We start from the raw sequence: 11,010 nt of genomic DNA, 5'->3' as shown, positions 1-11,010 counted from the left end.
ATCAAATCAAATTCAGACTTTATTCTTTCTTCAGGCTGTTTGGCCAAGCTCAGGAACTCATTCTTCCATTCCTGCTCCTCAGTGAGACAGCGGACATAATCAAAGACCCTCACACTCCAGTCATTCTCTCTTCTCCCACTTCCCATCGGGCCAAAGATGCAAAAGCCTGAAAGCACTTGCCACCAGACTCAAGGACAGCTTCAGTCCAGCTGCTAGAACATTACTCAATTGTCCTATTTTATAATAACGTGGACTTTTGACTTTGCAATCGTCACGGCCCTTGCACCTTGTTGTCTGCCTGCACTGCACTTCCTCTGTCACTGTAACACTGCATTCTGCAATCTCTTACTGCTTTTCTCTTGTACTGCTTTGATCAAGTGACCTGTAGGAATGGAACAGAAAGCCAAGTTCTTTGTGGTTCCTCGGTACAAAGGACAACAATAAACCAATTTACTGTATGAAATGAGATTTATTCTGATTAGAGTTACTATCTCAGCTCATCGGCAATTGCACTTCAGATTCAGACTCCGATGGATTTGCTTTACACGTCCTTTATTTTATATCTTCAAACAAGTTTGGAAACCAATATATAAGGTGACAACAATCCATTGTATAATTAAGCCATCACTCAGCTATATAACAGAATATGCAAATTAACACAATATTCAGAACGATTGGTCAAAACTAAACAATATGCTAAAAGAAATTGATTAGCTTTCAGTAAAAGTTTGTTCTGCTTGATTGCTGTAAGTTAAAAATCAGTTGGTGAATGAATACACTGACAGAATAATTGTCTAGGACCTACTTGGTAATTCTGAAGGCATTGCTTAGAGAGGAAATCTCATGGTTTGGTAGGTCCAAAGCATGATTGAATAATGTGCCCACTGGTGAAATTGGTGATGGGACAAGCCAAGTCATTGGGAATGGAGCCACCTTCATCCCACCTATGACTTTAAGGGATAGGAGCAGAATTAGGCCATTCAGGTCATCAAGTCTTCTGAACCATTTGAACATGGCTGATTTATTGTCTCTCTCAACCCCATTCCCCTTTTTTCCCCCTGTAACCATTAACCTGCCAACTAATCAAGAACCTATCAACCTTTGCTTTAAATACATCCAATGACTTGTTGTATACAGTTGTCTGTGGCAATGAAATCTGACTTGAGAAATTTCTCCTCGTGCCTTTTCTAAGGCGACGTTCTTGTATTCTGAGCCCGTGCCCTCTGGTTCTAGACTCCATCACCATTGGAAAGATCCTCTCAATATCCATTCTATGTAGGCCTTTCAATATTCGATAGGATCCTCTCATTTTTCTGTGACACTGAATTCCACAGATTCACCACCCTCCGGCTAAAAAATTCTCCTCATCTCTGTTGCAATGGAATGTCCTTCTGTTCTGAGGCCTTGTCCTCTGGTCCTAGGTTTTTCCACTGTTGAATTTCCTGCATGTCCAACCTATCTGCTCCTTTCAATATCTGGTAGGTTTAAAATGAGATTCCCTTCTCATTCTTGTAAAAACTCCAGTACATAGAGGCCCAGAATCATGAAATGCTCCTCATATGTTAACCCTTTCAACCCTGACATCATTCTCCTGAACCTTCTCTAGGCTCTTTCTATTGCCAACACATCCTTTCTTAAATAAGGGGTCCAGAACTGCTCACAATACTCCCAGTGTGGATACACCAGTACACTAATGCTTTTATATTCAAGTCCTCTTGAAGTGAATGCTAACATTGCATTAGCTTACCTTACTACCAACTCATCCTGCAAGCTAACATTTTGGAAATCCTGATCCACAGCAACTAGAATGAATTCCTACCCAATGGATGCTCAGAACACTCAACCAACACAAATCCTGCTTCACTATTAGCAAAAAGAAGAACCATCTTCAGTGATTTTTCCCCAAATCTTGGCAGATGGTTCCTGCTGAACCAGAGTTTGGATGCCAGAAGCTGTGGGGTCTTGCTCTGGAGCATCACCCAAAATATAACCATGAAAGTACGTTTGGAAGACTGTGCATCAGTAAGGATTTCACTCTTAAAAAATAATTACTACCTTGTTCACTTTCTAGTTCAAGAGTATCACTCCCTGTTTCTTCTGCATAAATTATATCTTGTGATGATAATGAGTGTGTCCATTCTGAAGTAAAGACATAGAAATCAGACAGCACCCTCACATCAGGGAGATTATACTGTATCATTCTATAATGCAAAGAATAATTAACTACTTTATCTCTTTTCTGAAGGATCGTAGCTGCCAATAATTACTCTTTTGAGTGATGAGATCCCCCTCCCAACTAATGAAAACATGGTTTCAGCTACCAAAAAAGATTAAACAAGTAGAACACATTTATTTTGAGGAGTAGTTGTAATAGAGATTATGGATCAATAAAGGATTTCCAAACATAAGCATAATTCTTCACAAACGAGATGAGTTGCAGATGAGTAAGTTGCCTGTCAATGAAAGACTGGTCTGCGAAGAGATCCCTCTCAGATCGGGGATGAGGAATGGTCACTACACTTTCATGTTTGTAACTTCACTCCTTTACTGCTTTCTAATGTTTTTATTGGGGGTTTTTGCCCATCATCTAGTGATGCCCACATCTACATTTGTTAATTTCAGAACTACATCCATCAGGATGGACTGTTGGAGCCTCAGTTTAACACAGACAATAACAGGGAACCACGGTAGTGAAGTGGTTAGCACGATGTTATTACAGCTCAGGATGTTCTGGAGTTTGGACCTCATTTCCGGCCCCTTTCTGTAAGGAATTGCTGTATGGCCTCCCCTATGGAAAGTGTGGGTTTCTCCGGATCCAAAGACATACCCTGTTGGGTAGGATAATGGGTTATTGTAAATGTGATTAGGTTAGGGCTAATTGGGTTTGTCAGTGGTTGCTGGGGATCGAAAAGCTGGAAAGGCCTACTCCATGCTGTATGAATAAAGAAGTATTGTTTCTTCTGATTAGGTCATAGTCCCAATTAATTCAATGATAGGTTTCCTAACCTTGGACTGGATTGTTTCTCAAGAGGACTGGTAAATTAGTACGAGTTAATGATTAACAATAAAGATCTTTAATAAAAAAATCAGCATTTTGAATCTGAGTTTAGCAAAAAGCCTCCTGACCCCAGATGGTGAATATCCATCCCTATCTGGTTTTAACACAGAGTCGATATGGCAGTGGGCAGAGGGTAATTCCGAATCGAGCTTCCTTGTAGCTTGGTCTTGGCTCATTTTCCGGGAGAAACAACGTGAATCTTTGGAGCATGGACGTGAAGAAGATGAAGAGCTCTGTCTTTGCCAGTTGCTCCCCCAAACACGCACGATGACCTGTAGGGTGAAGGATAGGACAGGCTAGTATCACAGAAAAAGACTGAGAATCACCGCAGGGTCACGCTGAACAGAAACGACTACCTATTATAGTCTTGAAGTCCGAATATAATTCTGCCTTATCCAAACCCATCTCATCTCTTAGAGAAGTAGTACACTTCCAGACTTTATCATAGTTAAACAAGTGTTCATTCTATTCATTGTAGTTAGCTAATGCATGAAGTTCTCTTTCAGCACTGGGGTGGCGGGAAAGACTTTTGGGAGTTAACTTAAATTTAGAAGTTGATGAAGAGAATGCTACAAATGCAGGAATCAGCCAGCAGCCTCCCTCTCCAGAGCACGGGAGATTGAAGCTTGGATATCCACAATCACAGCTGCAAACGTTGCTACATTTGATGATCCACAAACCCTACATTACCTGCTGAGAATGGGATGAAAGCTTCTGGCCTCACAAACTTCCCATCGGAATCGAGGAAGTGTCCTGGATTAAACTGATGTGGAGTCAACCAAGTATCTTCATCAAACAAGGCAGAGGAAATGTTTGGAATAATCATTGTTCCCTAAATATTAATCGAAGAGATACATTAGGGAAACATTAGTAACAGACCCACAGAGCAATGAAGAGAATTATTTTCTGGTCTTTGGACTGAGATCTATGCCTTGTAGCCCAGTGATTGTAAGTCATCACAGACAGAAGATATTCAATCTAATTCCACAATATGCTTCACCTTCACTACTACTATGTTGGCAATGTTTTGAGAGGTTTGTTGGCTCAAAGTGAATAGAGCAGTCTTCACTCAGAATGTCATAAAGCACAGCAAAGGACCCTTTGGTCCAACTGGCCTGTACTAACCGAGGTTCTCATCTGAACTAGTCCCATTCATCCACATTTGGCCCAAATCCCTCTGAACCTTTTCCTATCCATGTACCTCTCCAAGTGCCAGTCAAGTATACTTCACAGTGACCTGCATTACAGCTTAATTTCTCCAGTTATGAGGATAATTTCCAAGCAAATGCACTGATTTCATCATCACCTGCCCAGTGACTTCTTTAGGACCATGCCTATGAGAACAATAGTCTGTCTAGAGCCAGATCCCACTGTTGCAGACAATGAGCCTGGACCAAGAGGCCAGCAAGGTCAACTTGGACAGAGGAGGTATGAAGGTCCAAGAGGATTTCCTGGTTCACCTGGTCCAATTGATGTCCAGGGGGACATCTGATGTGGAATAACAAGGCAGGGAAATAAGTGATGACATGCCTGAGGATGTGGTGATGAAATGGGATTGTTCTGGATTGGGGTGTAATGGAGATTGAAGGTGAGCAGGTGGGGGTTCAAAGTAGGCATCTGGCAGAGCAGACCTCTTTACAGGAGATGGGGAGGGTGTAATTTGCAATGCTGGGTGGCAGAGGAAGGAAATTGGGATGGACTCCAAAGAGGAATGATTAAACATAGAACTTAGAACATAGAAAGCCTACAGCACAATACAGGCCCTTCGGCCCACAAAGCTGTGTCGAACATGTCCTTACCGAAAACATGACCAAGGGTTACACATAGCACTCTATTTTTCTGAGCACCATATATCTGTCCAGGAGTCTCTTAAAAGACCCTATCGTTTCAGCCTCCACCACCGCTGCCCTGGGTAAAAGCTTCTGACTATCCACATGATCAATTCCTCTCATCATCTTATACACCTCTGTCAGGTTGCATCTCATCATCTATCGGTCATAGGAAAAAAGGTCGAGTTTATTCAACCTATTCCCATAAGGCATGCTCCCCAATCCAGGCAACATCCTTGTAAACCCCCTTTCTATGGTTTCCACATCCTTCCTGTAGTGAGGTGAACAGAACTGAGCACAGTACTCCAAGTGGGGTCTGACCAGTGTCCTACATAGTTGCAACATTACCTCTGGGCATTCTAAACTCTGTCCCATGATTGATGAAGGTCAATGCACCATGTGCCTTCTTAACCACAAAGTCAACCTGAGCAGCAGCTTTGAGTGTCCTATGGACTCGGACCCCAAGATCCCGCTGATCCTCCACGCTGCCAAGAGTCCTACCATTAATACTATTGTAAGGGGATTTCTTCTTTTCCTTTGTTACTGCGTATGTTAATCAAAATGGCTTCTTTGTTTTGTTAAAAGTAGGAATGCTTCTTCGTCATAAGTGATTTTCTCGCAGTTTTGTTTGGGTTAAAATTACCGATAACGAGAATTATATTCATTTGTTAACCAATTGGGATTAATGTTATTCTCTCTCTTCTGTAAGCTATTGTTGGCGGGCTTTTGGGGAGTCGGCGCAAGGGGTTGAGAGAGAGAGGACGCGATGCTGTAAGCTGGGCGACAGAACGGACCCCGAGCGGGGGTCCGAGGCCAGGAGGTTCGGCGAGGAGAGGAGATGAAGACAGACGTGTTCGGTTGATCATTTTGGGTGGTCCTGAGCTGAGAGTCGAGGAGGTCTGAGGGGATCGAATGGTGGCAAGAAGAATTCGATATTTGAGCTCCCAACGGCTGTGCACGAAGTGGTTGGACTTTGATAAGTTTTGGTGCCTTTTCTTTATTTCATATATACTTTTATACTTTTCATATATACTTTATATTCCTTCATATGTACTGTATCATTATTAATCACTTAGTTCTAGTAATCTCTATAAAGTGTAATCATTTAATCGCATATGCTGTACTGTCTTTTACTTGGCGGGATTCGGACATCACACAGCATCCACACAAGCTGATTATCCAGTCTGGCGGGGCTGAAGGCTGCTCCCCCTAGACGGAAGCGAGTTGAGCGAGCTTGAGGCTAGCCAGGGGCTACATTATATTCTGTCATCACATTTCACCTGCCAAAATGAACTACCTCACACTTATCCGGTTTGAACTCCATCTGCCACTTCTCTGCCCATTTTTGCATCCTATCAATGTTCCACTGTAATCTCTGACAGCCCTCCACACTATCCACAACACCTCCAGCCTTTGCCTCATCACATTTACTAACCCATCCCTCCACTTCTACATCCAGGTCATTTATAAAAATCACCAAGAGTAAGGGTCCCAGAACAGATCCCTGAGGCACACCACTGGCGACCGACCTCCATGCAGAATATCACCCGTCTACAACCACTCTTTGCCTTCTGTGGGCAAACAGGTTCTGGATCCACAAAACAATTTCTCCTTGGATACCATGCCTCCTTACTTTCTCAATAAGCCTTGCATAGGGTACCTTGTCAAAAGCCTTGATGAAATCCATTTACAGTCGGCCCTCCTTATCCGCGGGGGATTGGTTCCGGGCCCCCCCCCCCCCCCCCGTGGTTACCAAAATTCGCGGATGCTAAATTCCCTTATTTAACATGTATCAGTTCTGTGGTCTTTAGGACCCAGCGGAACCCTGGACTTTATTTAACATGTTTCCGTGCAGTGGACATTTGGACCTAGCGGCGCAGCTCTGAATCTGCAGTGTTTCTGTTCATGAAAATAATTATAATCGCGATTGAAAATAAGGTGGAAGTAATTAAGCAATCAGAAAGAAGTGAAATGCCTTCGGTCATTGGTAAAGCGTTAGGCTTCAGTCGGTCAACAAAAGGGACAATTTTAATGGATCATGTGAAAGGCTCTACCCCGATGAAAGTTACAATTAATACTAAGCAACGCAGTGGTTAAATTATTGAAATATGTATGTTTCTTAAGTGGTTTATATGCATAGAAAGGTACAATATGTACTATATACTAAGAAAAACGTCTGACTGACGCTAATTAATACCGGATGTACCTGTTCCGACTTCAAATCCGACTTACAGAAAAACTCAGGAATGGAACTCATTCATAACCTGGGGACTGCCTGTACTTTTAAGTCATTTCTAGGTTACTTATAATACCTAATACAATGTAAATGCTATGTAAATAGTTATTAGACTGTATTGTTTCGGGAATAATGACAAGAAAAAAATAGCCTGTACGTGCTCAAGCAACCGGTGCTGCAGAGAGAACTTTCGAGTTTTCCCAATCCACAGTTGGTTGAATCTGCGCATACGAAATCCACGGATAAGGAGGACTGACTGTACACTACATCTACTACTCCACCATCATCAATGCGTTTAGTCACATCCTCGATAAATTCAGTCAGGTTCATCAGACATGACCTGCTTCACAAAGCCATGCTGACAATTCCTAATCATATTATGCCTCTCCAAATGTTCATAAATTCTGCTTCTCAGGATCTTCTCCATTAACTTAGCAACCACTGAAGTAAGACTCACTGGTCTATAATTTCCTGGGCTATCTCTACTCTCTTTCTTAAATAAGGGAACAACATCCGCAACCCTCCAATCCTCCGGAATGTATTCCGTCCCCATCAATAATGCAAGGAGCATTGCCAGAGGCTCAGCAATCTTCTCCCTCACCTCCCACAGTAGCCTGGGATACATCTCATCCGGTCCCAGTGACTTATCCAACTTGATGCTTTCCAAAAACTCCAGCTTTTGAAGTAATAGCTCCTGCACATCTTCTTTCTTAATATCTACACGCACAAGCTTTTCAGTCCGCTGTAAGTCATCCATACAATCACCAAGATCCTTTTCCGTAGTGAATACTGGAACAAAGTACATATTAAGGACCTCTTCTTTCTCCTCCAGTTCCATACACACTTTTCCATTGTCACACTTGATTGGTCCTGTTCTCTCACATCTTATCCTCATGCTCTTAACATACTTGTAGAATGCCTTGGGGTTTTCCTCAGTCCTGTCTGCCAAGACCTTCTCATGGCCCCTTCTGGCTCTCCTAACTTCATTCTTAAGCTTCTTCCTGCTAGCCTTATAATCTTCCAGCTCTCCATCATTACCTAGATTTTTGAACCTTTTGTAAGCTCTTCTTTTCTTCTTGACTACATTTACAACAGCCTTTGTACACCATGGTTCCTGTACCCTACCATCCTTTCCCTGTCACATTGGAACATGCCTATGCAGAACTCCAGAGAAAGATCCCCTGAACATTTGCCACATTCCTTCCATACTTTTCCCTGACAACAACTGTTTCCAATTTATGCTTCCTGATAGCCTCATATGTCCCCTTACTATCAGCTTTCCTAACTTGTCTGTTCCTATCCCTCTGCAATGCTATGATAAAGAAGATAGAGTTGTGATCACTATCTCCAGAATGCTCTCCCACTGAGAGATCTGACAACTGACCAGGTTCATTTCCCAATACCAGATCAAGTAGAGCCTCTCCTCTTGTAGGCTTATCTACATATTGCGTCAAGAAACATTCCTGAACACACTTAAACTCCACCCCATCTAAACCCCTCGCTCTAGGGAGATGCCAATCTATATTTTGGAAATTAAAATCTCCCACCATGACAACCCTGTTATGATTGCACCTTTCCAGAATCTCTGTCTCCCTATCTCCTCCTCGATGTCCCTGTTAACATCGGATGGTCTATAAAAACACCAAGTAGAGTTATTGATCCCTTTCACCCACAGAGATTCGTAGACAATCCTTCCATGGCTTTCTCCTTTTCTGTAGCTGTGACACTATCTCTGATCAGCAGTGCCACGCCCCCACCTCTTTCGCGTCCCATTCTGAAACATCTGAAGCCTGGCACTCGAAGTAACCATTCCTGCCCCTGAGCCATCCAAGTCTCTGTAATGGCCACCACATCATATCTCCAAGTACTGATCCACGCTCTAAGCTCATCGCTTTATTCATCATACTCCTTTCATTAAAATAGACACATCTCAATCCATCGGTCTGAGCACGTCCCTTCTCTATCACCTGCCTATCCTCCCTCATACACTGTCTCCAAGCTTTCTCTATTTGTGAGCCAACAACCTCTTCCTCCTTCTCTTCAGTTAGGCTCACACCCCCCAACAATCCTAGTTTAATCCTATGGCCTTAGAAAACCTCCCTGCCAGTATATTGGTCCCACTGGGATCCAAGAGCAACCCGTCCTTTTTGTACAGGTCACTCCTGCCCCAAAAGAGCTCCCAATGATCCAGAAATCTGAATCCCTGTCCCCTGCTCCAATCCCTCAGCCACGCATTTATCTTCCACCTCACTCTATTCCTACACTCACTGTCCGAGGCACAGGCAGTAATCCGAGATTACTACCTTTGTGGTCCTGCTTCTCTACTTCCTTCCTAACTCCCTGTAGTCTGCTTTCAGGACCTCCTCCCTTTTCCTGCTTATGTCATGGGTACCAATATGTACCATGACCTCTGGCTGTTCTCCTTCCCACTTCAGGATATCTTGGACCCTGGCACCTGGGAGGCAAACTACCATCCGTGCTTCTTTCCTGTGTCCACAGAATCGCCTGTCTGACCCCCTAACTATAGAGTCCCCTATCACTGCTGCCATCCTCTTCCTTTCCCTACCCTTCTGAGCCATCAGGCCAGACTCCATACCAGATGCACAGCCACTGTTGCTTCCCCCAGGTAGACCGTCTCCCCCAACAGTACTCAAGCAGGAGTACTTATTATCAAGGGGTACAGCCACGTGGGTGCTCTCTAGCCTCTGACTCCTGCCCTTCCCTCTCCTGACTGTTACCCACTTATCTGTCTCCTGAGGCCCCGGTGTGACCACCTGCCTATAGCTCCTCTCTATCACCTCCTCACTCTCCCTGACCAGACGAAGGTCATCGGGCTGCATCTCCAGTTCCCTAACACGTCCCTAAGGAGCTGCAGCTCGACGCACCTGGTGCAGATGTGACTGTCAAGGAGGCTGGGAGTCTCCCGGACCTCCCACATCTAACACTAAGCACAAAACACAGGCCTCACACATATACTTCCTGTCTGTATTCTACACAGGCAACCTACCTCACCTCAAAGCGTTATCGCCTAAGCCCCGTTGAGCCAAAGCCTTCCTACTCTGTCTCCCTCTACTCTGTCACCCACTCCTCTGACCCCGCTCTATAAGGCTGTCTCCTTTTAAACTCTTCTCGCTGTTCTCACTGCCTGGAGGAGTAGTGGGATTCCTAACTAGACAGGCTAAGAGAAGTGAGATCAGAACACCAGCTGGGGAAGGGGAAAGTTGTACATGATCCAGAGGGAGTAAATGGGATTTCCAGTGAGCAAGTGGGAGATCCAGAATGAAATATGGAATAAAAATGTTTACTGACAAACATAAGGATGCAGGAAAATAGGAGTGGGAGTAGGCTACTCACTCTCTCAAGCCTTCTCTGCCATTCAGTTTGATTGTGACAGATCGACCCCAGGTCTTATCTCACCTCCTGCACAAATTCCTTGATTATCTCAATTATTTCCAATATTTACCTATCCCCAACTGAAAGTGAAGACTGTCCAACACTGTCCAATAAGCCTCCAGAAGCTCATTTATGGGGATTAAATTCCATCCTCCATTCTCTTCCCACCTTAGCAACTCATCAGCCTGACACTGTGGCCTGTGACGCTGCTGTAGGGTGAGAGGAAGGAGGGTTAAACGGGATCTGCAGGGGACATTTATCACCGTATCTGGAATAAGCTGCCAGAGACAGGAACTGTAATTACATTTGAGAGACCTTTTGCCAGTTAGTTGAATGGATAGGATTAGAGGGGTAAGCCATTTGTATTGCCTCATTATTTACTTTTGCACTTATATATTTTGTTAGTTATAGTATTGTTTTTGTCTTCCACTGCCACAGAACGACAAACTTCACAGTAAATGTCAGTGATTAAAGACCTTAAACTGAAGTACCTC

General features: G+C 43.7%; 1 protein-coding gene across 1 annotated transcript in view; it reads right to left on the bottom strand.

Moving 5' to 3' along the window:
- Positions 1–468: 468 nt before the first annotated feature.
- Positions 469–11,010, bottom strand: part of LOC132395871 (cytochrome P450 2J2-like) — a 240,960-nt gene continuing 230,418 nt past the window's right edge. Inside the window, exons 8-9 of the mRNA XM_059972993.1 lie at positions 3,749–3,890; positions 469–3,330 (exon numbers count right to left, since the gene is read on the bottom strand). Coding sequence (XP_059828976.1) covers positions 3,149–3,330; positions 3,749–3,890 — 324 coding nt within the window. The 3' untranslated portion in view covers positions 469–3,148. The remainder of the gene's footprint in view (positions 3,331–3,748; positions 3,891–11,010) is intronic.

This window comes from Hypanus sabinus, chromosome 6 (genome assembly GCF_030144855.1).
Source record: "Hypanus sabinus isolate sHypSab1 chromosome 6, sHypSab1.hap1, whole genome shotgun sequence".
NCBI classification, from domain to species: domain Eukaryota; kingdom Metazoa; phylum Chordata; class Chondrichthyes; order Myliobatiformes; family Dasyatidae; genus Hypanus; species Hypanus sabinus.
This window is presented reverse-complemented; position numbering and strand designations above follow the sequence as displayed.